At 38.0% G+C, this 25565-nt stretch overlaps 2 protein-coding genes and 1 long non-coding RNA gene across 4 annotated transcripts; 2 read left to right on the top strand and 1 right to left on the bottom strand.

Moving 5' to 3' along the window:
- The first annotated feature begins 997 nt into the window (after window positions 1-997).
- On the top strand, window positions 998-7277 carry tgoln2 (trans-golgi network protein 2). 2 transcript variants are annotated; one of them, XM_037778513.1, is made up of 5 exons: window positions 998-1338; window positions 5070-5321; window positions 5361-5860; window positions 6640-6723; window positions 6820-7277. In XM_037778513.1, the coding sequence occupies exons 1-5, from the start codon at window positions 1284-1286 to the stop codon at window positions 6823-6825; spliced, it is 897 nt and encodes a 298-aa protein (XP_037634441.1). In that variant the 5' UTR covers window positions 998-1283; the 3' UTR covers window positions 6826-7277. The 2 variants fall into 2 exon arrangements, with proteins under 2 accessions (XP_037634441.1, XP_037634440.1); XM_037778512.1 differs by having other exon boundaries at window positions 1000-1338; window positions 5070-5860.
- A 3011-nt stretch (window positions 7278-10288) lies between these two features.
- zgc:153044 (uncharacterized protein LOC751678 homolog) lies at window positions 10289-11181 on the bottom strand. The gene has a single exon (XM_037776697.1). It carries the CDS (start codon window positions 11016-11018, stop codon window positions 10470-10472), a length of 549 nt encoding a protein of 182 aa, XP_037632625.1. The 5' UTR covers window positions 11019-11181; the 3' UTR covers window positions 10289-10469.
- A 2366-nt stretch (window positions 11182-13547) lies between these two features.
- On the top strand, window positions 13548-19032 carry LOC119493511. Its single transcript, XR_005207976.1, has 3 exons — window positions 13548-14086; window positions 15096-15577; window positions 16148-19032. It is a non-coding gene; the product is annotated as an uncharacterized LOC119493511 (long non-coding RNA).
- Window positions 19033-25565: the final 6533 nt, after the last annotated feature.

The raw sequence follows: 25565 nt of genomic DNA, 5'->3' as shown, positions 1-25565 counted from the left end.
TATAGCCCCAGAATAGCATCTAGGCACACCAGAAGGAATAGCATCGAAGATTATGGCAAACTTTTTAGTAAATTTCTTCATTCAATTATAACCTAGCCCTCCTGTACAACGGAGTATTAGGGCCACATTAAGGAAAAAAATAAAGAAATCTGAGATTTTGAGCATAAATTCATAATATTACGAGAATAACGTCATAAGTTTACGAGAAAAAAAGTCAGAATATTATGAGAATAAAATCACAAGTTTACGAGAAAAAAGTCGTAATATGAGAATAAAGTCATACGTTTAAGATAAAAAAGTCTTACTATTATGAGAATAAATTCATGATATTATAAAGTAGTAATTTTACAAGGGGTTAATAGAGCTTGAAATAGTATGACTTTATTGGCATTAAATTACAACTTTTTTTTCTCGTAATATAATGACTTTTTTCTCAAAATCTCCTATTTTTTCCCCCCTCAATGTGGCCCTAATACTCCGTCGTACTCCTGAACCTGCATACATGACTGCCATGTTAAAGACCCCCATATCATGCTCATTTTCAGGTTCATACTCTTGTTTTGAGTTTCTACTAGAACATGTTTACATGCTGTAATGTTCAAAAAAACCTTTATTTTCCTCATACTGTCAGCCTGAATATGCCTGTATTTACCCTCCGTCTGAAACGCTCTGTTTTAGCACATTTTGACGGAATTGCATCAGAATTGCGTTGCTAGGCAACAGCTTGGGTCCATGTGTATTTCCTGTCAGCTGATAACTTTAACATACACTGCAACCAGGAATAAACTGGGCCACATTTAGAATGTTTACGTTTAAAAACTGCGTAAAGGGTCTAAATGTTGTATATTTGTGACATCACGAATGGGCAGAAATCCTGACAGCTTGTTTCAAATGCAGCGTTTCCGAATACGGGCTGTGTGTATTTCCCTGTGGATTGAGTGTTTCGATACTTTCACAGTATTTATATAGGACTTAAGCCTGCTTTATAATAATAAAAAAAAAATCTCACTTTTTTTATAATATGGGTCCTTTAAACAGCGCCGTGTAATACCCTCACTCCTCCTCTAGGTGGCAGTGGAGAGCACCTCCCCGCTGTGTTTGCCTCTGCAGAAGAAGAGCAGGTTTGTTTGTACACGGAAGCAGGAACAGAGGTCTTAAATCCAAAACGTCCAACCTGTCGACCTGCGTTAGTCAACGCGGATTGTGTCGTGAGCTCACCGGAGGACAGACTACAGATTATACAGTAGATTTAGTTTGTATATTGTAAGTGTAGCGTGGACACAATGAGGACGTCTTTCCTGGTACTCTCGGTGCTTCTGTGTTTCTGCTTGGTCAGAGGTGAGTGGACTTTAATGTGTCATTTTGCTATTTATAATATCTTAATCCCATTAAGCTAGTTGTCGCTGTCGACTGAGACAGTATGAGCTAATCACAACACAGTGTCATCAATGTTAGGTTGAATGACATCAGTGCGTTTGACACTTTAATTAGTTCAATAAATGGAAATAAGCCAGAAACACATGATCCTTGTCCTGGCTGTTGTGTCAGAGACACAGTCTGATCTATGTGTGCTTTTCAGACGCCACACCCCCATCCACATCCACATCTACCGGTTTATGGACACGTTCCCAGTGTGCACACAAAAGCTTAATTACACAATTACACACCCAGACAAACAGCACTCTTATACTGGTTTTTTTTTTTTTTTTTAAATTATTATTAAAGATTTCTTTTTATTAGCAAAAAACGTATTTTACAATTCAATTCCAACGTTTCTTTTGGTTTTTAAAACAAATATTGAAACCAGAAAAAAATATAATAACATAAGAAATTAATAATTATAAAAAAGGTGGTAATGATATATTATTGATAATGAACCTATCCTTGTATCAAATGTACTTTAACTACATTAATACAAATATTAATTATTATAATAATAATAATAATAATAATAATAATGAGTCAATGAAAATAAAAAAATTATAAGAAAATTATCCAGAAATTATACCTTCTATTTTTTTATGTGTTAATGTTTTAATTATTATTAAAGATTTATTTTTATTAGCAAAAGGCTTATTTTACAATTCAATTCCAACGTGTATTAACCTTTCCTTTATGAATTAAAACAAATATTGAAACCAGAAATAAATAAAATAATATAAGAAATTAATAATTATAGAACAAAAATGTGGTAGTGATATATTATTGATAATGAACCTATCCTTGTATCAAATGTACTTTAACTACATTAATACAAATATTAATTATTATAATAATAATAATAATAATACTAATGAGTCAATGAAAATAAAAAAATTATAAGAAAATTATCCAGAAATTATACCTTCTATTTTTTATGTGTTAATGTTTTAATTATTATTAAAGATTTATTTTTATTAGCAAAAGGCTTATTTTACAATTCAATTCCAACGTGTATTAACCTTTCCTTTATGAATTAAAACAAATATTGAAACCAGAAATAAATAAAATAATATAAGAAATTAATAATTATAGAACAAAAATGTGGTAGTGATATATTATTGATAATGAACCTATCCTTGTATCAAATGTACTTTAACTACATTAATACAAATATTAATTATTATAATAATAATAATAATAATAATAATGAGTCAATGAAAATAAAAAAATTCTAAGAAAATTATACAGAAATTATACCTTCTATTTTTTATGTGTTCATGTTTTAATTATTATTAAAGATTTATTTTTATGAGCAAAAGGCTTATTTTACAATTCAATTCCAACGTGTATCTTTCCTTTATGTCTTTAAAACAAATATTGAAACCAGAAATAAATAAAATAATATAAGAAATTAATATTTATAGAACAAAATTGTGGTAGTGATATATTATTGATAATGAACCTATCCTTGTATCACATGTACTTTAACTACATTAATAATAATAAAAATAATAATTATTATAATAATAATGAGTCAATGAATCTACAAAAATATAAAATTCATCACTCTTATCCGGACACTTTTTTTTTTTTAATTTAAATTTTTTTTTTTAAAGATTTACTTTTTATTAGCAAAAGGCTTATTTTACAAATTCAATTCCAACGTTTCTTTTTGTTTTTAAAACAAATATTGAAACCAGAAAAAAATAAAATAAAATAACATAAGAAAATTAATAATTACAGAAAGAAAATGTGGTAGTGATATATTATTGATAATAAACCTATCCTTGTATCAAATGTACTTTAACTAAATAATAAAAATAATAATTATTATAATAATAATAATAATGAGTCAATGAAAATATAAAAATATAAAGTTCATTCAAAGTAATGATTGAAATAATAATTAAAAAAAATTATAAGAAAATTATCTGGAAATTCTACCTTCTATTTTTTATGTGTTATTTACTTTGTGACAATTTGAGTAAACACAACTTTGGGCAGTGCGGAGACCTCCAGAGGGTAAAGTGCTCAAAGTAAAAAAAAAAAAAAAAAGGGGCACATGCAGGGTTTTCCACAAGGAGAAAGAATTTGGCCATAAAAGCCCAAAATGTTGACATATTCTAATGCCACTATAGCATCATATACACTGATCTTAATTATTGCATAATGACCTGCCTATTTGTAAACATGTAGTGAATAACTGTAAAGGAGAATTAGGCTCCTTGTGCGTTTTAGCCCACATAGTCTGTAAATAGCTATTCATATTCAAAACCACGCCTGACTGATCAGAATTCTTGTAATTAAGAATCATCAGACCTTATTTATTTATTTATTTAATTATTGACACCTTCACTGTAAGGTTTATCAAGACATGCCACAATGATGGTTAATGTATTGTTTTATAGAAACATACATGCACTCTTATTCAACGAAATTAATCAAGCCTTACTTGAACAACAGTGCCTGTTTTATATATGTGTTTGCATTGCAATGCATCTTAGAGATGGCTCTGTTGTAAAAAGTGCAATGTAAATAAAGATAATTCATTCATTTGTTTATTCATTTTAAGCCCATAAGTGGCGTATACTGTATATGGAAAATGTAAAGTAATGAAAAGTAGCCAGTCTAATGAGGATGTCCCTGAAAAAAACCTTGAAGATGACTCCCCACTCTCGGCAGGACACAACATCTCAGCTCAGTGTGCACACACACATTCATATAGAGCGTGTGGGGGCGGGACTGATACAGACAGTTCCAGGAACACTTGGTTGATATTGTCCTTTTCCAAACAAATTTTCAAATATGAAATTACCATGACCAAATGACATGCAGAAACCCTGGGACGTCTGGGGCCCACAGGGGCAGTTCCCTGCTCTGTCTGGTATTTAATCCAGCCTTGTAGGTGTATGAATCTTATGTATGAGACACAATATGTCACATGGTTAGACCTGGGACATACTCTGACACCTGTACAATTGGTTGACATTTTTTGATGGCTCCCTTTCTGTATTATAATCAGCACTAATATCCCTTATCCACAGACATTTTATGAAATTAGAAAAGCAAGTTTTTGTCAAAATAAAATCTCTTTGTGACTCAAGATTTCAAAATAATGTGTATCACTCTATAGTTTGAGGAATAACCTCTGAAATGAAAAAAATCCCCCCTAGAAATGATAATGACTTGTATTGTCATTTGTTCTTGTTCAGCCTGTACACCAAACTAGTTCTCATATTTCCAAGTGGTTTTCCAGTGCGCGGAGGCGGCTTCCTCTACCTAAATGTTCTGGCCTTTATTTTATGCTCTTTACATCATATAATCGAATCATCTAATGAAATGTTCTTTGGCTTATTTAATCAAGCGGGGGAAGCTGACAAGAAAAAGACAGAGGACATTACTAACCATGTGGGACAGAACAGACAAGTAGAGGAAATTAATATTCAAAAGTTTGCAGAGGAAACAAAGATGGAAACGTAATAGGGAAAGGCAAGCAGATGTGACTAGGTCATCAATGCAGAATTCAAACATTCACAACGACAGCATTCATGCCATTATATTCTCTTAATTGTTCTGTTATTGTCCCCGTGCCCTGTCTTCAGCTGGTAAAAACTCTAATTATATTTTATTTTTGTTTTTATTTACAGGGGCTCCAGCTGAAAAATCTCCAGCCAATGAGCCGAGCAAACTGGCACCAGTTGGCGATGGCGATCCATTACCAGGATCCAGTGCAGTTGTGAAGGCCCAAAAAGGAGCTAATGGAGCAAACGATGATGACGAAAATCAAGAAGGTGTTGTTGGCACTCCAGCAAATGATGCAGAAGTGGGGACAACTGATGCACAGTCTACAGTACAGCCAAGTACCAAAGTACCAGTTCAGACCACAACGAGCAAACAAAAACTTGGAGAAATTAACCAAGAGACAAAGATAAGAAGTCAGGAAGCGGAGAATGGGGATGAAAACGGCAACAAAAATACAGAAGTGAATAATCAAGGGCAGCAAAATCCCCCTGAAACAGAGAAGAAGAATGACAAAATCAATAATGAGCCTGCAAAAACAGCGACTATCGCTTCAAAAGAAAAACCCAAGACTACAGTTAAAACTGTAACAACTAAAGAGTCAGAGAAGAAAGAAGAAAAGGACACCAACAACAAGGCAGAAGGAAACAAAGGCAGTGGGGAAAAAACACAAGTAGAGAACCCCAGTGTGGCCAAACCAGAAGTAGAGGGCAACAATAACGGCAACCCAGAAGGAGAGGGCCACAATAAGGGCAACCCAGAAGGAGAGGATACCAACAATAAAGAAACCGAAGAGAAAACATTGTATGACCCATCTGGTATGAAGGATGGGGCAGAAAGCAGTCATTTCTTTGCCTACCTTGTCTCTACAGCTGTGCTGGTAGCAGTGCTTTACATCGCTTACCACAACAAGCGCAAGGTACTTGGCCTTTAACTCTCACTCAAATCTCTTTGAAGCATGTTTCCTGTGTTTCCACTGACCCAGATTTGAGTTGCAAATGTTCCAGCGTGGGTTCTTGTTGCAACAAATGAAGGCGATAATGGAATTTTTTGAAACCCAGTAATTGCGGTTGCATACATTTGCTCTATATTCGGTCAGGTCTCCACTATATGCAATGAAATAACTGGACCATAAGTTTAACTCAGGTGAATATTCGCTGGTCTAGTTAACGGTACATTTAGTTCGGACTAACACAGTGCAGAAATACAGTATGTCATGCACCGATTAGGGCTGACCTTGACCAAAGAAACTCTTAGTCGACAACACTCACATGATTTTGCCAACTAATCAATTTGTTGATTTAATCGACAGATCTGTGAAACTGAGTTTCTCCACAAACAATCACACAAAACCTCCACTTTAAATCTTGTGTTTACCAGAGATGTGCCCATAAGTTTCTTGGAAATAAGTCATTCAGCATGAAAAAAGCATAAAAAAACGACTGAGTACATGGTACATGAGGTCACCTTGTGACTTGCAGATACATCTCTGGGCCCAAACAAGCACATGACAACTGAGAGGAACAAACTTAAAAGGAATAATTTGACATTTTATTTCTTTTGTTAGAGAGAGAGAGAGAGATTAATCCTCTGCGATGTCTCTAGTTTAATCATATCCATATTTTTGTTGTGGATCAGACTTCATACAACAGGCCACGTCAGATGAAAACTTAATATCTGTTTCTCCTTTACCCCCAGATAATTGCCTTCCTTTTGGAAGGAAAGAAATCCAGATCCACACGTCGACCTAAATCTACAGAATACCAGAAGCTGGAACAGCAAGTAAGTTCTTGATATAGAGAAATACATTCCCCCCTTTTTAAAACACAGTATCATTAAATATTTTGTTTGTTTTTAATTCTCTCCATTTTCTTTCAGATGTAAGTCTCTTGAAGCCATTGTCTCGAGTAGCTGAATACACTGGGGGTCGGGTGAGAAGAGAGTGAACGGATACTGACGTTAAGATATTTTTCCTGGTGCACTCTGCATTGGTTTCACCCTGTGTTAAATGGACATTCTTCTATTTTATACCTTTTAGATGCTTATCGTATGACTATGCAGATGACACTGTTGCCTTATTGAGGGAATTAGTGAAATGCAGTGAAGGTAAAATAAGCATGCTGTTTTTGCACTTGTGTCGTTATTCCACTTTTAAGGCAATCTCGGAATTTGACCTGACTAAGGTCCGGACTCAGGATATATTTCGGTAGCAGATGAAAATATTAGCTGTTTGGATTATAGAAGTGTTTGTAAAGTACACTTAAATAAGCCATCTGAATCTTTGTGAAATACTGTGTACAGGTTCTCTGAGGCTGTGTTTTAAATGTCTATTAGATTAAAAAGTGTATCAAGAGTTTAGATGTACTGAAGCATCGCAATGGGATTTCTGCTCGTGTTCATAACCACATGGTGTCGGCCAGATGAATGTAGCGACCTTTATTTTCCAAATGAGACGCTAGCACAGTGCTCACCCACTTTAACTGCCTAAAGGCTGAGAATTAAACATATAAAGTCTGTGCTTGAAGTTATAGTTCTGGAAAATGTGCTGATTTGCTTTCTTGCTCAGAGTTAGATGGGAAGATCATCATCTGACTGATGTTTTAACTGCTGTCAGGGTGTTGGGTACACATAAACGACCTTTAATTTATCCAGACTAAATAAAACAATCTGTGAGGTGTGACTGCTGTTGTTGAAATGTTGTTTATCTAAGCTGCCAGTCTGGTTTTTGCATGGCTGCCGAACACCTTTGTGACTTCCTCTTTTGGATAAATATCTACTACTTGCACCACTTGTTGTTTTGGATTGAAACTCAAATCTGAAAATCTAAGAGCGGCTTTGTAAGAGGAAGTAGGTAAAGAGCTACATTGCTTTGACTGTTGAGCAGGAAGTATGACTCTGGGGATAGGTTGACCACTAATACATTAGATTAATCTTTCTTCTACAGTAGATGTGTGTGTGTGTGTGTTTGTGTTCAGAGATGACAGACCAATGTGCCAAATTGTGAACCGTTTTACTGGGATTCAATGTATCATTGTTGTATTGTGCCTGTTTCCTAAATTAACACTATATTTGTACTGGCCGGTGGTCATAATATATGGAATCCCTTTCTGTAAAAACAACAAAAAAAAATGTAATGTTTCTTGGAAGAATCAATGTCCCAAAATACATATATTTTTTATTGTTGAATCGGCAAAGAAAACACAACATTTATTTGCTCTTTTCAGGAGTGAAGTAAGCACCAGAATTAGTTAGAAAACATAACGAGTCATTCTTTCATACAGTCTGACAATTAGCATGAAATTAGCATGTTTTCAAGATGTTTAATGAACATATAGCTAAATAACTAAGTACGTATTTATTTGTCTGTTTGGAATGGCTGCCCATAAAAAAAACACATCCTGCTGTCAAGTGTTTCATTGCACACGTGTGTCTGCTGATTGAGATGAGTATTGATTCTAAAATAAAAGCTTTTTGTACTTTCTAGCCTCAAATGAGTTGGATTCCTTGACTGCCTTCACTGTTGGCCAAAATTTCAAAAATGTTAGGCACCCTGGACTTCTAACCCCAAAAAGGCACAACTTGACCACACTGTCAACCATCATACCAAATTTGAAGTTCCTAAGTTAAATAGTTTCCGAGTTCTGCTCCGGAAACGAAAGTGTGACACGAGAACGGACGGACACGCAGAGCGCTATATACCCCCGACTACATTGTCGCGGGGGTATAATTACAAATACAAAGTTACATGTTACATACTTACAAAGTATGTACTTACAAAAATACTTTCAAAGTATTATCAGCAAAAGATACCACAAATATTAAAAGTAAAAGCACTCGTTATGCAGAAAAACAACTTTTATATGAAATAAATATATTTATAGAATAGTTAACCTAATACTATTATAGTTCATGCAACAACTCTCAAGTAGCATTTTACTGTTGTTGACTGTCCAGGTGGAGCTAGTATATCTACTTTAGATACAGTTGGGTAGTTTAGTCCAGTGGGTCCTATAGGGGTCAGGACCCCTCCAAAAGGGTCAAGATAAAGGGGGGCTATAAGATGATTAATGCAGGAAAGAAGAATCAACTAATTTTTTTTAACTTCTCTGTGCTTTCTTTTTGTGAAATATTAGAGAGTGTAACTCTGAAAACACATGAGAAATATTGAGTGGAACTAACAACTCAAATCTGACTGAAATGGGGCCCCAACGCAGACTGTATATTGTCTATGGGTCCCAGCAACTACACAGATTTTTTTATAAGGGGCCAAAAGCTAAGAGTTTGGGATGCATTGTATTTCATAAGTACATGTTTTTTCCTTTTCCTTTAATGTAGGCTGAAATATATCTAAAACTAGTAATTATAGCTGTCAGATGATTGTAGTGGTGTAAAGAGTACAACGTTTACCTTTAAAATGTAGTGGAGCCCATAATAACTAATGAGGAAGTACATTAAGCCTTTATGTTTCTTTACATGCAGGTATGCGACAAACAATAATACAGTGAATTAATGTCCATACATTCTTTCGTTGTTAGAGGTCCCATATTATAAAAAAGGGAGATTTTCATGTTTTTTTATTATAAAGCAGGCTTAAGTCCTATATAAATACTGTGAAAGTATCAAAACACTCAACCCACAGGGAAATACACACAGCCCGTATTCAGAAACTCTGCATTTGAAACAAGCCGTTATGTGTGTATACATTTGACCAGGAATATTTCAAACGAAACATGAGACGGACCCCTGATTTGTCTTTGTGTTCAACTCTTCTGCTTAACTCCTGTGCTTGTTTTATGCATATCAGTGCCCTAGATGATAGGGTGTACTGTCCTAGACCTCTAACAATTTATCATGATTTATGTTTATTTATTTTATTTTATTTATTTATCTATTTATTTATATTTATTTTTGTACCCTCTGGGTATTGTCATGGGTGGGGGGTGGGTGGGATATCTATCAGTCCAAACATGTTTGTGCAATGCATTGTCAGAGTTGTATTAACAAAATTCAGAAATAAACATTGTTTAAAAAATAAATAAATAAAAAATAATGCACTAAAACGGAGCGTTTTTAGACAGAGGGTGAATACAGGCATATTCAGGCAGACAGTATGAGGAAAATAAAGTTTTTTTTTAATATTACAGCATGTAAACATGTTCTAGTAGAAACACAAAATACAAATATGAACATGAAAATGAGCACGATATGGGACCTTTAAGACAATTATTTTTTGTATAACATGTTTTTCTTAAATGTTATGTTTAAATATGGAAATGAGGCAAAATCTTATTAAATATGTGCTATAAATGTCCAGAGGAGAAATGTGAACATTGGATAAAGTCAAAGGTTTTTTACAGAGGAAATGTTGTATATCTCTTTTATTGCTCCATAAACCAGAAAATATTAACAGCCATAAAAAAAAAACATTTTTAGGAATAAAATATTGTATAAATATAAAAGGCTATGAATTATATATGAACAAACCCCAACACAAAGTACAAATCAGTGCAGTGACTTCTTCTTCTTCTTCACAGTGGCATCATATTTGTGGCCTCCTGCTCATAGATGTCTGGCAGCTCTCCCATGGAGGAGCAGACCATGCGGACTGAAGTGCACCCGCGCAGCTCCATCTCATAGCGGATGAGCTGTTTCCAGAAGCCGTTATTGGGCCTCACTATGGGTCGACAGCTCCTCACCCAGTCGTGGGCCTCCAGGAGACCCACCCCACGGTGCTTCATCAGGTAAGCCATGCACAGCGAGCTGGAGCGGCTCACTCCGGCGATGCAGTGCACCAATGTCCGGCCACCGCGCTCCGCAGTGAGCTGGATCTTATCCGCCACCGAGTCAAAGTGCTCGCTGAGAGGAGACACCGCAGAGTCCGGCAGCGGGATGTGGATGTACTCCACCCCGGGAAGAGGAGGGCCGCGGCGGATCTTGGTTTCAGAGACGTTCACGATGCAGGTGATCTGGCACCGAGTCACCTGAGAGGAGTCATTAGCTGCTGTGAGATTACTGAGGTAGAGATGGTCGGTGACTCTGCACAGGCCGGACAGACCTGCAAGACCCGACTGATGCATGCACGCTGCAACTAAGATGTCTTGCACAAAATGTTGCAAACAGCTCGGTTTAGCTGGTTTGGCTTGTTTACTACTACTACTACTACTTCTCCTTCTTCCTTCTTCTTCTTTGGTGTTTATTGGCGGTCGGCAAAACAGCTTATAGTATATGCATTACTGCCACCTACTGGACTGGAGTGTGGAGCAGTAGATTGGCAGAAAATAAATAAATAAATAAAAAATAAATACCCCCCCCCAAAAAAACAAAAAACAAACAAACAATAAAATTATAATTATTAATAATAATAATAAAAATAATAATAATGATAATAAAATTCTCTCCATTATTCCTGTTGCCCTTAAGTAATTAATTAGAAGATTGTGTACTTTCTTGTTTCTTTCAGATTCCCCATTGTAATATTTCCTTAATTTACTCCTGGTATCAATTCCCTTCTTTCTTCGTCATATTTGTTGCACTCTATAAGAACATGTTTGACAGTGTCCGGTTTATTTATTTTTTTTAATTTCAAAATTACAGTATACATAGTAACAGCAGAAAACATTAAAAACATTTACATACAAAAGAAGCATAGCGAAAACATAAAAAAAGAGCTGTGACAAACATAAAAGGACAACAGAAATTAAACAAAACAAACATAAAATAAGTTTCCGGTTTATTACAGTGCGTGCATTGTCCAGTTGGGTGTTTGGCTTGTTTAACTGCTAGACAGGTTAATTGTACGGCAAAACCAGGAAGGACAAATCTGTGTGAGCGCACACGCTGTCGCCTCCTGCTGGATGGGGTTTGTCATGAGGTACACATAATAACTGTTTCTTTCAGTTTCTCACTTATGAAAGAAATTTATTAAAGGTCCCATATTATAAAAAGTGACATTTTCATGGCTTTTATATTATAAAGCAGGTTTACGTTCTATGTAAATACTGTGAAAGTATTGAAACGCTTAATCCACGGAGAAATACACACAGCCAGTATTCAGAAACTGAGCTTTTGAAACAAGCCGTCAGGATTTCTGTCCATTTGTGAGGTCACAAATATACAATATTTAGACCATTTCAAAGTTTTAAATGTAAACATTCTAAATTTCACGTTGCAGTGTATGTGAATGACATCAGCTTACAGGAAGTAAACATGGACCCAAGCTGTTGCCTAGCAATGCAATTCTGTTGCAATTCCATTGAACTTTACTAAAACGGAGTGTTTCAGACAAGAGGGTAAATACAGGTATATTCAAGCAGACAGCATTAGGAAAATAAAGTTTTTTTTAAACATTAAAGTATGTAAACATGTTCTAGTAGAAACCCAAGATACAAATATGAACCTGAAAATGAGCACGATATGGGACCTTTAAGAAACAAAAAAAATCTTAGTAGCCAATTATATATATAGCCAGGGTATAGTAACATTTATATTTAAACAATGAAATGAAAAACAAATTTAAAAATTAAACATATTTAAAGAGACTGTTTGTAACATCTCACACGTATAAATCAATCCGGGTCGGTGTCCCATGTGCGCTCGCGTGTGGCTACGCTGTTCAGACTCAGACTCCAACACAAACTACACGGAAACACCAAAACCGCAAAGTTATATCTAGCAAAGCCCGTCTTGCTAAACAGTGTTGGCTGCGGTCGGAGGATGCGGGGGAGACCGTAGCTTTGGTCTGCAGGGCCGGAGTCTCTGCTGCACTCTGCTCCTCTGCCTGCCTGCTTGCCTTCACTCAGCTCGCTCCACCTCACGTGCATGCGCGCACACTACACACTGCAGAAGACTTCGTAGCTCTGAGAATATCTAGTGATCTAGTGGACGTTTGTGCAGAAATAAATGCTGCAGCTCCTCCAGACCAACAGAGGTTTTCCGTGTCTTGTGAAGTGACGGGGCTCCGCAACGAGTTACGTTATCGTCTCTGACCGGGTGCCGGTGTCTTCCCTGTTTCCTCCGGCCGCGGTCGGGAGGCTGAAGCAGGAAAAGCCAACACTAGGATCAGCAGTGATTCATGGAGAGACCTTCGTCTAATCAGCTAATATTACTGCCAAGCAGGTGAAATATAGAGTGAAATTGTGGTTTTAGCTGACGTGTGTCTATGTAGAGCGAGCACAAGTGCGAGCCTGACGCTGACTTTCATTGACTTAACGGCCACAGGTGCCGCTGTTAACAACCAATTTCTGATTCTTACAAACAGTCCCTTTAAAGAGTATACATTAGCCTACAATATGAACAAGCAGCATGAAACTCTCAAAATTAAATAATTCAACCATTAGATACGCTTTCAGATAAGCTGTTATCACTGATATTAATGTAATTTTAAATTCATCATCATTGCACAGCTGCATATTGAAAATGTTATTGTGTATTTTTGTGCTATTAAATTTTTATGAGAAGCAGAAAAAAGATAATAAAATGTGTTGTGCTTGTGGAAAAAAATAAATTGACAATTAAGTTTAACATAAACCATTAGTTATGTTACAGTATGTAGGCTGTGTCTCTTTAAGTGAAATGATATTGAATACTGTAGTGTCTTTTTGGTTTGAGGTGGTTTGCTGTGTAGCTGGTGATGCCTGCAGGCAGTCCTCGGTTGCCCAGGAAACACAGATGGTGGATGAAGGGCGCGCATACAAAAGACCATAAACCTGTGGCAGCAGCTGGAGACCGAGACCACTGATTAATTCAGGTCTGTGCAGTCCCCCTTTTAGTCAAAGACGTCTCTGTTCTCTTTTAATACCTCCCATCCATTTCCTTTGTCCCGGGGCTTCCGTCTCCACTTTATCCTGTTTTATTCCCTGGACTGGTCTCCACGTCAGTGCGCAGCTGTTGTTGGCACTCCCACATCTGCTTGTCTCCGGCTCGGCAGCCATGTAGACGACGGTCTCCTGTTAGTGCGCAGCGTGCAGGTCCAGAGGGCGACCAGCCTTTTTACTGCGGGCTCATCACTGCACACACACGGCGTGTATATCTGCAGCTTTGCCCTCAGCATGGAAGAAGAAGAAGAAGAAGAAGAGGAAGAAGAAGTGATCTTTTCGCACCGTTTGATGCTGCAGGACAGGTGCATGATGGAACCTGGAGATCACTGGTAGGAAAAAAAGACCTTATATACCTTATTATTTTGTGCCTCTTTTTGCAATTCAACGTTTTTATTGTGCTAATCAAACTAGTTAATTTAGATTTATCTGTTGCTGAATTAGATGGCTCATTTAATTCCCTGCAGAGGAGGGATGGCCTAGTCTGTCTTTTCTCAACCTGGCACCCTTGCAAGGTTTTATGAATATGAAAATGTGCTTATTTATAGCCTAGAAAAAAGCTATTTCTGGGGGACACATGCCAGATTACAATGAGGGTTTATTCAATCTGGGATAATATGTTGCTGTAGGCAGTGCTATAATATATTCAAACAGCCTACATAGTCTTTAATTTCCAGATATCTACAGCATGAGCTGCAGCCACTCTACTGTATTTTTTCTGAAACAGAAATGTACAACAAATTTAGGTCATATGGTCTAAAGTTCTGATTGTATGTACATATCTTTCATTTTATAGGTAAATATAAGGCAAAGTGGGACATTCAATCCCCCAAAACTAATGCAAAATGCATCATCTATTGTAACTTCAATTTATAGATATTTATGATCAACTGTAAAATGTTCCACACACTTATTCAGTATGCTTTTATTATATTTTAGGTGATCTTGTGGTCGGTGTTACTGGATTCATCTACATACATGCCAGATTACAATAAGGATTTATTTAATGTTGGATAATATGTTGCTGTAGGCAGTGCTATAGTATATATATAAACAGCCTACATGGTCTTTCATCTCCAGATATCTACAGCATGAGCTGCAGCCACTCTACTGTGTTTTTGCACTGCTTCTGTAACAGAAATGTAAAACAAATTGAAATCATATGGTCTAAAGTTCTGATTGTATGTATATTTCTTTCATTTTATAGGTAAATATAAGGCCATTCAATCCCCCAAAATGAATGCAAAATGCATCATCTATTGTAACTTCAATTTATAGATATTTATGATCAACTTTAAAATGTTCTACACACTTATTCAGTATGCTTTTATTATATTTTAGGTGATCTTGTGGTCGGTGTTACTGGATTCATCTATACAGAGCTACTGACGTGTCACCAGTCAGGACACTGGGAGGATCCAAATGGGAACCAACAACAGGACAGGTTATGTGTACAGGCTGGATTATATTTCTTAGTTTTTAATGGCACACATATATCAGATGAAGAAAAAGCATTACTCATCTCATTACTTATTCAGTTAGATTACTGATTCTGTGACTTATATCTTTTGGCAGTGGGTGTACTTCAGTCTCATTTGTCTTAAATTAAAAAAAAAGAAGTAAGAGGAGAAAGAATATAATGAAAGAACAGGTAATCCCTGGGGTATCTTTGGAGGACAGTTGGGTTGCGTCCCACTTTTCTGCTGCTTTGTGTTGTGTGTTCCTCTCCAGTTACACTGATGAAAGAGCAGACCTGTGGGCTCGCGCCGGACCTCACGAGCGGCATGACTCCATCGCCCTCTGCTGTGCTGCCTCGCAGACTGGTACAGGATCTGTCAGTAGATTTACACCGCTGTGACTTTTATTCCCCCCCTCATATTCACTTTACACTCTGCACTGTGACTTGTTATATGGGTCTAGATGAATATAAACTGCACAGCCAATTTTTACAGACTCTTATCTTGCTTTTTGCCCAGGATGTGTGTGTGTGTGTGTGTGTGTGTGTGTGTGTGTTGAGCCTCTGTGCTGGCTGAGTGTGCAGATAAATGTGGAGCAGATAGAACATGGTAGATGTGTTAAATCGCTGCCATATTTTCCGCTATGCTGCTATCCCTTTCCAGGATTATGGTTAAGAGGGGAGATAAACCAACCTGAAAGTGGAAACCATAACCAAATCAGATTTGGCATAATCAGCTTTTCAAATTCGTTATTCAACATTATGCAGGATTATCCTGGAAAGAAAATGTTTGCATGTTTGTTAGACCATGTTTTTTAACAGTATGTCATGTAAAAGAGGCCAACAGGAGTGTGTTCAACGTGTTAGGAATCAGAAAAATCAGAAAATCACTTCTGTATTTCTTCTTTTGACAGCCGTCGTTTCATTTCTCCTGCAGTGATCGATGAATGGTTCCATTAACTGCTGTCCTGGACCCGCAGAAGGAGATGATCCACGTCCAAGTGTTTCCACACTGAGAGACGACTTCTGACGCTTTTGTGTACCAGTGAAAAGGGCTTTGAAGAGTTCAAAAAGCTATCACTAATGTGTAGTCGGTGTCAGCACGATCAGATTTAACAGGAAGAGATTTCATGGGTGGTGTTTTGAGACTAAATAATTTGCTGCAGCGTTCCTCCCTGTTTCTCTCAAATTATGCATATTTTCCGGGGCTGTGAGTAATACTAATATAGCTTCATCCACCCCCACTCTCATGTTGTTGTTTTTTGGCAGATCACAAACACAGATACTGCAGCCACCGCTTGTTTTCTTCAGCTGCCATGTGCAGTGACCTCTTTGCTCCATTACCTTAGTTAGTCTGTTTAACACTTTGGCCACTTCTCCCCGCATGAGACTCTTTAAATTCACTAGGAGTGGTGTTTTAACCTGTGTTAACTTCTCACTGAAGCTAGCATGTATCTATGCCAGATCCAGAACCGAAAAGCTCTGATATTTTAAGCCTGTAAAATCTGCTTTAAGTGTGTGAGAATGACTAGTTTTCTCACATTGTGACAATGTGTAATTCACACAGTATGCTCTTTGTTTGTCTTGAAACTTCTTAATCTGGGTGTGATACCAACTACTTTTAATGTACTATATGTATTTTTACTGTAGCGTGTGGGCGTGTGTGTGTGTGTCAGCGTGAGTGCATGTGTTTGTGTGCATGTGCTCTATTTGTGTGTGTGTGTGTGAGTGTGTTTGCATGTGTCTGTCTGACAAAACACATTTGTAATGGGCCTGAAGCTACTAGCTGCTTTTCAGTGGTTTTCTCATCGCTGCACAGATTTGAAATGCCTGAATCTCTTCTTTTAGCACACTGGATGTACCAGACAAAGGATTAAAAAAATATATATTTACAAATGATTCTTAGCATTTGTCACAACCTCATTGAAGCACCAGTTAGGTGGGGCCGGGTTTTTGTGATTTAGATAATCACAAGAACGTCGCTGGAAATTAATGGTGTGTAGTTTACTAAATGATGCCTGCTGGCACTAATTAAACCGTCCCGATGCCTACTGCCCCATCATCTGATACTTCAGCAAATTACAGCAAATGCTAATAATTATGTGCAAATAGCTTTTTTTTTTTACCCAGGTCTGGATTCTACTAACAGTATCTGACTAATATCTAACAATACTAATGTCTGCTAACAGTGGGATGATTACTAACCTGTCCTCTGAATGCTGATGGCTGGCCTTGTTCTCTCTAACCCACTGACTAACCCTCTGCTTTATGCCCGCAGTCCGACGCACACACTCCTCTCTCATGATCCTGCAATCCTTCTTCTAGAAATCAAGATGAAATATTAAAGAAGAAAAAATCAATGGAAAACTGTTAAAGTGAGCAAGTCAAGAAGGGTTTCAGGACTTGGGAAGGGAAATGTTATTAACCCCTAGATGAAAAGAGGAGCACAAACAGCTGCTGATATCAAACTGGGTTGACCACATACTTTAGAAGAATCCTCACAAAACCAATTATGATCGGATCCCTATAGGATATCACCGCACTGTGTCGCACTTCACATGCTAAATTCATATCTCCAGAGGCCGTCTTTCTGTCTCTGCCTGTGCGCTGTGTGGTCAACCCTCGCAGGTGAGTGCCCGGCTTGTTGTCACCATAGGCCAAGCAAACCTCCACTACTAACTTATTAATGGTGTTTATACTAACAGTGGCGAGGCTGTAAAGGCCCACCTGTTGCTCTTACTAACATCTGTGTTCTTTCTGACTGAAACATCCTGATGTCTGTAATCAAATTACTCCCGTCTCTTTGTTCATCTTTAATTAAATCAAAGCATGCCTTGTGGTACTAGTGATGTTTATTAAGTTACATTACATTGAAGCTTTTATCTAAAACATTTTCCAGTACCATGAGTTTATGCTTTTTTTTAAGCGATGGGAAATAAGTCTGTAACCGTGTCAGTGACATGCTCAACAGAAACCCTTATAAACAAGCTACTAACGTCTCCTAAAGTTAAATTAACAGGTACTAACCAAAGAGCTTTTATTAGCTCTCTACAAACTAACAAACTAACCCACTAATAAACTAATAATCTAACAACAACTAACTAAAATCACTAACTTTTGTGCTGAGTGGCAGAATTAGTGAAGCACCCTGATTTTGAGGAGTTGCGTCACTTATTGAATGTACTAACAGAATTAAGTTTTTATTAAGAGTTACTGATGTGATTGAATGTGCCTGTTTGTGTTCATGTGTGTGAGAGAGAGCACAGAAGTGTGTGTGTGTGTGTGCTTGTATTACTCATGTTGTGGGGACATAAATCTGTTTACACAGTCACGTTATGGGGACTTGCCTTCCCTTTTTGGGGACACAATTCAAGTCCCCATAATGTATATTATTACATTTTAGGGTGAGACTTGGTTTAAGGTTAGGTTAAGGTTAGGGAAAGGGTTTAAGCAAGTCGTGGTTATGGTTAGGTTAAGTCTCCAGGAAATACATTTAAGTCAATGTAATGTCCTCTAAAGTGATGGAAACATGACTGTGTGTGAGTGTGTGTTTGTTTTGTTCTCTCAAACAATAATTTAACATACCAATGCAGATTATATTCATTGGAGCAGTTTTTGCCAAATGTATCCACTTTCAGCTGAGCACCGGGATACCTGTAAAACATACCCTGGACCTCTCAAACAATACACTGTGTGTAATATCATATACATGTAAAGAAAAATAAATCTAATGTACACAACTATTTTTGTACTTTATTGCTAATTTATCAGTTGTCTTTATTACATACTTTTGTAATAAACAATTTTCACATATAAATTAAACATGTTTTTTGTATTGTCTCTTTTCTCACATGACAAATTGCAATATATATGGAGTGTAATATTAAAGATCGTAATTGTCCACAACAACAACAACGACAATAATAGAGGGAACAGCAGAGTCCTGTCAGGGAACAATGTGTTCTGAACCCAGCCAGGAAATTACAAGGCATTTTATCTCTATGGCAATGTGAAGTGCCAACTCCAGGAGCGCCATTATCCTAAATATCATCTTTACTCGGTTGATTGCTGTAATCACACTGAAAAGTGATTGCTGTCGCAGCACATTCAGCACAAGCAGAGTCCTGTACAATACATTTATTAAAAAAAGAAAAAATTGAACTCTGTTCAGTTCATCAATGACAGATGTTTTCAGGGTGTTTTTTAACTCAAAAGCTGTAAGAGTTTTGATTTTTTTTTTAATTTACATTTATTTAATACTTATTCATGTTTATAGGTGACCCAATTAGATCATCATGTGTCACCTCTGACTTAAAGGGATAGTTTGGGTGTTGTGGGGTTGTATGATGTACTTATCCATAGTCAGTGTATTACCTACAGTATATGACGGTCGGCACGCCCCCAGTTTGGAGAAACAGCCAGAGTACCAGCGCAAAGCAAAGCAAAGCAAAGCAAAGCAAAGCAAAGCAATGTACTGCTGAGGACGGGGATGGCAGCAAAATGTATTTTAGCAACCTAAAAGAAAGGCGTTCCCCCCCCCCCCCGTCGGAAAGCACATCTTTGTCGGAAAGCACATCTCATCGCAAAGCGGTGAAAATATTCTAAATAGTGTACACTTAAACAGATATTGATTTTTTTTTTAGGTGGCTAAAATACATTTTGCTGCTGCCTCTGTCCACAGCAGCTTTGCTTTGTGCTGTTCTGTGTGTTTCTTCAAACTGGGGGCGTGCCGACTGTCATCTAATGTAACTAATACACTGACTATGGATACGTATCTTATACAACCCCACTTCAAAACACCTGAACTATCTCTTTAATATGTTCAAACTTTCCAAAATAACAATGCTGTCCTGCTACATGTTGCCACACATCCATGGGAGGATTTCAGGATTTTCATGCATACAGTGTTACAGCAGGGGGCAGCAACTCATCAGGTTAGAGGACTTGATGTTTTTTGGTGCAGTGTAAGCTATTCCATATATTAGCAGCTACTAGACACATGTTTGTAATGGTGCAATGATTTCACTCTATTTGTTTTATTTGGATGATACACTCTGTATGTTTTCTGTGTTTCTGGTTCACGTTAAACCACATATTTATCATAGACTGTTGGTTTTATAAAGGTGGGACACACTTGGTTGAGATTTGAAACATCAGCTTGTGTAAAAGTACCTTTTCTTGTATAGTATACATGGTAAATTCTTTGTGTGTCAACTTTAAGGGTGCATATTAATTCTAAGCACTTTTTCACTTTAATAGAGAAGTCACAACACTAAAGACATGCAGTTATATAAATTAGTTTGAAGGAATGTATTGTTATCTGTTATGATGTGTGAGATTTCTCTCTGATTATGGCAGATGTTTGTAATGCATGCTGTTATCAGACAGCTTTTCCATTGCACAAGTCAGAAATTGTCATAATGATAGGTGCAAATCAAAATGTAGCTATTTTCCATCCGCTCCATCCCTACAAAGGTTAAAGGTCACCCTTCTATATAATTTGAGAGATTGCATGTTTGCATATGTATTTTTATTTATTTACAAATAATTCTGATTATTCTCTCTCTAACTAAATGGCATTCAGGTTTATGTGTGTGTGTGACAGACAGAGAGAGGTTTGTGCTGCACTCTGAACCCCCCCTCCCACACACACCTCAGTGGACCTTCATTCCATCGTCATCCTCCTCCTCTGCTTGTGTCAGACAGAAAGGGCTCTGCTCTGCCCCCCATTTGAGCCCGATGTGATCCAGATGATGGGGGTTCCAAAGGTAGGAGCAGCGGGGCCCGGGGTCTTCATGGGTCAGCTGTAATTCACCACAGAGCTCAGAGAGCAGAGTCTTAACACACACAAAACCCCTCACAGAACGCCGAGGCTCCACTTAAAGTCTTGAATATCACACAAACTCCAGTTCAAAGGCAGGTATGTTGGGATGAAAAACATTAATCGGCTTAATGATGTTCTCTAGTGGATGGTTAGTTTAGCCAGTCTTTGAAAACACACTAATGCCCCAGTTTACAAGGACTCGGATGCCACAGAGGCATTTGTGGCCCAAAGCGGGAGAGAGAGAGCGGTGGAGAAGAAACAGTGCGGGCTGGCAAGAAATTATTCCACTATTATCTCATCGTTTCAGAATTTCTGGAGTTTTTACCAATTCCGTTTTACTCTTTCCTCAAAAAAAAGAAAGAGGAATGTCTTTGCACGGTGCATATATATGTGTGTGTGTGTCTGTGTTTATGTGTGAGATCCAGAAGCAGCTCTCCGTAACCAGAGCCTCCATCACAGGGAGGATGTCTGCTGAAATAACAGCTCACTGCCTCCAACGGAATTTGTCTGTAAGCTGTAAAAGATGGCGAGGGAGAAGGAGGAGAAAAAGTGAGCAGGGTAAGTATTTCTCTCTTTGGCGCTGTAATCAGCAGCGCTCTGCCCTGTGGAGTTTAAAATAGTAAATCCGCTCAAAGACAGTTCAAGGGCTGAATAGAAATTGCTCTCCCTGCAGGTGTGTGTGTGTTTGTGTGTCTCTGCTTGTAGTTCGAATGAAGACGTGTGTTTATAATGTTGAGGCTATTTCTATTTTTAGGGTAAAAGTCTTATTTAGGCCTGCTCTACATTCAGTGGTGTCAAATGTGTTTTACAAGCTTAAACAGTCTACACTGTTCCTATGTGTTTGCAAATACAAACCAGTGTTAGGTGTGAGCACCAGGCAAATCATACATACACCTCCTTGCAAGAAAGTACCATGACAAACTCCTCTGAAACAAGTCAGTTTCAATGCCAGAGTTGCATACAAGAAAACATGCATTCTACGTGTTAAGTTATGAAGAAACCTTTGTTGCAGAATGTGAAGTGTGATAATGCAAAACTTGCAGTTCATATCAGTAAAACCAGATTCCTGATTAGTTAGAGATGTCTTTTATGATGCAGTTCCAAAATCCAAGTTTACGACAAAGCAAAATTTAATTTGCGTTTTTCTTATTTTTGACAGTTGCACATTTCTTCATGTATCATAAAGTTAGCCCAATCTGCTACGTAGATACAGACAGACCTCAGGGCTCATGGCCGACGCTCATATTATTTTGGGCCCCAATACAAGTATTGGAGAGCAGGAATTGGAAGTGGAGAGCAGCAGAATTTGGGTCAGGGGTTGCGGGTCTTTAAATGTACAATAGGAGCTTTGACACGAGGGCAGGGGGAGTTCATGAAAATGGTTTGCAGACTTTTAAAACATTCGAAGAAGAGGAAAATCCTGCTAATCTCCACGAACAGGGCGATCTGTTTTAACCGGGTGCAGGTTCTTTAGACCAACAAATCACCCAAGGACTAACGTGACTCAATGTCTGTAGAGCCACAAAACATAATGTGGTTCAAGTATTTTGGAAAATCTGAGAGCACAGAGTTCTTGTTCTGCTTTATGTTGATGCAAAATGACTTGAGTTTACTGCAATGTGGTCCCACAAACACTTTGATTCTTGCTTCATGTCCTCCCTCTCTCTGCTTCTAAACTTTGAAATCATCTTCCATTAAACTATTTGACACATGATCTGCCTGGTCACACCCTATATCCTCCTCCTCTTCTGTCTTTCTTCCACACACTAAGTCCTGTTAATAGTGTGAAAATGGTGATATTAAGTCAGAGACCTGGTGCTTCCTAAATGTCTTTCTTTTCCCTGCCTGCAGCCAACATTCAGAGTCTAGATAAGCGGACAGTCGGAGAGGCCCTATCTGTCCTGCTGGCTGGTGAATGATGGACAGTAATTAAAAGTTAGCTAATAACCTCTTCACACCTGACATTTCAACAGGGAGGTCCTGGACACCATTATCTACATATAGATTAAACAGCGTAATTGGCAGGCAGATAGGGTTAGGAGGATCGCGAAAGGAAAAGTGGAAAAAAAGAGGCCAGGCCATCGCCAAACCATTAAGCAGAATATCTGAGTGACACTCTGATTTTGCTCCTCCTGCTAATGCGACAGGAATTGAGCTGAACTAAAATGCTAAATGAATGAAGCCTATCTCGGTGTGGTTATTACCGGGGCAAACATCGGCCATGGAAAATAGCTTTAATTTCATAATAATTGCTAGATGGACGTGACTCGTTAGAGACACAATATGAGAGTGCAGGGAGAGGGGGAGAGGAAGGGAGGAAGGGAGAGAGGAGGGGGAGGAGAGAAACTCTTCTGAGGATGAATGCTCTTCGTCGGGCTGCAGCACTTGTGCTCCCACACACTGCAATTTGCACAGACTCATTGATAAGTGATATGTGGACTGATGAGATGGAAATGGAGAGAATTAGTTGCACTGTCATTAGCATTGAGGAAATGTGAAACTACTTCATTTAGAAACTAAAACATCCCTGAATGAGTCTCTACACAGGTTAACACGTTTATGGTTCCCACAGGTTTGTGTTTAACACTAATAGGCTATTAGACATGCATCACATCATAGCATTCAAAATTTCTGATGGCTTTACTAATGAACGTGATATTTAGGTTAAGAACTGCTCACTTTCCCAGGCCTATGGGAGCCGCTGTCATCCTGTGTCTCCATTAAGGCTTTTAGTCCATTTATTTAAGACTTTGCCATGTTAAAGGAATAATTGGACACTTCTTCTTCTTCACTTTCTTGCCGAGAGTTAAATGAGAAGTTTGATACCACTCTCATATTTGTCCACTTAGCAGGAAGCCTGGAAGGAGGGGGGAACAGTTAGCCTGCCTGGCTCTGTCCAATGGTAACAAAATCAACAAAACAACTAAAAGCTCACAAGTGCTAATTAACATGTTATATCTTGTCTGTTTAGTCCATACCCTGGAGGGTGCCAGACATCTAGCGGTGCAGGAAGTCACTGCTCCAGGCCCAGATATTACTCTGGCACATAATACCCTCCAACCCGATATCACGCCAGAGCGTGTAATAGACCCGCCGGTCCGCCAGAGGATAGCGTGTCAGTGTCACGTTTTGCTTCGCTGAGGCGTGAATATTACACACGTGTATGAAGGTGCAGTAGCCTTCCAGCAGGGGGCAACAAAACCACTCACTTAGGTTTAGGCAACAAAGGTTCCTAGGTTTTTTGAAAGAGATCATGGTTGGGCTTAAAATAAGTATGTAAAGTAAGTATAATACGTACCCTACGGAAACAACGTAACATCAGTATGGAAAATGTGACAAACGTCACTTCCAAACAAAACACTGGTCTCAAACACTGGTCTTCTGGTTGAAAGTCCTGTGTCTGCAGACCCATCCACCTCCCCTTCCACCTGCAAACAGTAGTATATGGCATGAAAATGACACGCCTAAAGCAAGAATAGAGTTGTTATGACACAGTTTTGCCTTGCACATTATCGTGTCATTCACAAGATTTTTGTGCGACCGGGCTGTACCCTCACATAAAACCACAATGTGTTGTTTTTACACCTACATTTTTGGACAGACTTTAACAGACAGACGAGAGCGGTATCCATGCTCTCGTCTCACACCCTGGTCATTATGTTTCATACACATTTCTTTTTTGATAGTAGCCAAATTCATTTCTAACCTGTGTGTTACACAATCGGGGGCTTTGTGTTGAAATCTTTTCTAAAACAAAACTGAATCAGCCGAATAGATCTTTCACAATAGGATGAGTTCGACAGATGGAAAGCAGGAGACACGGCCATTTCTCAAAAGCAGAGGAAGTGAGTCTGTCCACACTTCAGTCCCAGAGCCGTGATGTACTGTTGCAACTCTCCTCACCTGTGCTAAGTCAGTAGAAAGTGATGTGAAACTGTAGCTGAGAAGAACTAGCTGAAAACCAGCCACGAAAACAGCCTTATTTGCTTCCTCCAAGATAAATCAAGTTGACAGTGAAAACCGAACAATAATGACAAAAGCATGCAGATCCGGGCGGCCCCTAAAGCTATCAAATAGGTAATGGTTAGCCTACCTTAAAACCTGCCAGGTCACTGCTCTGTGTTTTTCTGAATCTTATTATTATCCAGTGATTAATATAAACCCTCTTTCCAGCTATAGGAGGGTAATTTAGTCAAGTTGGACAGCTTTTGATTTTTGGCCTATTATTTTCCCTGTCTGAGAAAGGGCAATTAGTGTTCTGCTTGACGCAATTGCTTTTATCCAATAGTTGCTCTATTCAGTTTTTTCTGCTCGAGACATCCATCTAGGGATAATAACGCCCCCCCCCACCTCGCAACTAAAAAGTGGCAGATAATGGCCACTGTTTGCTATAACATATCCCTCTGAATAACCATATGTTTCATGGCAGAATGGTCATCTTTGTTTATGCAGATATGAGGGATGTAATTGGCTGATGCTACATTACAACATAAAAAAAACCCTTTATTTTGAATATAGAGAAAAAAGATAT

This window comes from Sebastes umbrosus, chromosome 8 (assembly GCF_015220745.1).
Source record: "Sebastes umbrosus isolate fSebUmb1 chromosome 8, fSebUmb1.pri, whole genome shotgun sequence".
Lineage (NCBI taxonomy): Eukaryota > Metazoa > Chordata > Actinopteri > Perciformes > Sebastidae > Sebastes > Sebastes umbrosus.
The sequence above is the reverse complement of the archived record's forward strand: the minus strand, read 5'-3'. Positions and strand labels throughout refer to the sequence as shown.

Excerpts from the sequence above, each read along its gene's own strand:
- zgc:153044 (XM_037776697.1), bottom strand. The coding sequence starts at position 11,018 with ATGCATCAGTCGGGTCTTGCAGGTCTGTCCGGCCTGTGCAGAGTCACC.
- tgoln2 (XM_037778512.1), top strand. The coding sequence starts at position 1,284 with ATGAGGACGTCTTTCCTGGTACTCTCGGTGCTTCTGTGTTTCTGCTTG. Across the intron at positions 1,339-5,069 it reads GTGTTTCTGCTTGGTCAGAG|GGGCTCCAGCTGAAAAATCT; the intron begins GTGAGTGGACTT and ends TTTTATTTACAG. Across the intron at positions 5,861-6,639 it reads CTTACCACAACAAGCGCAAG|ATAATTGCCTTCCTTTTGGA; the intron begins GTACTTGGCCTT and ends CTTTACCCCCAG.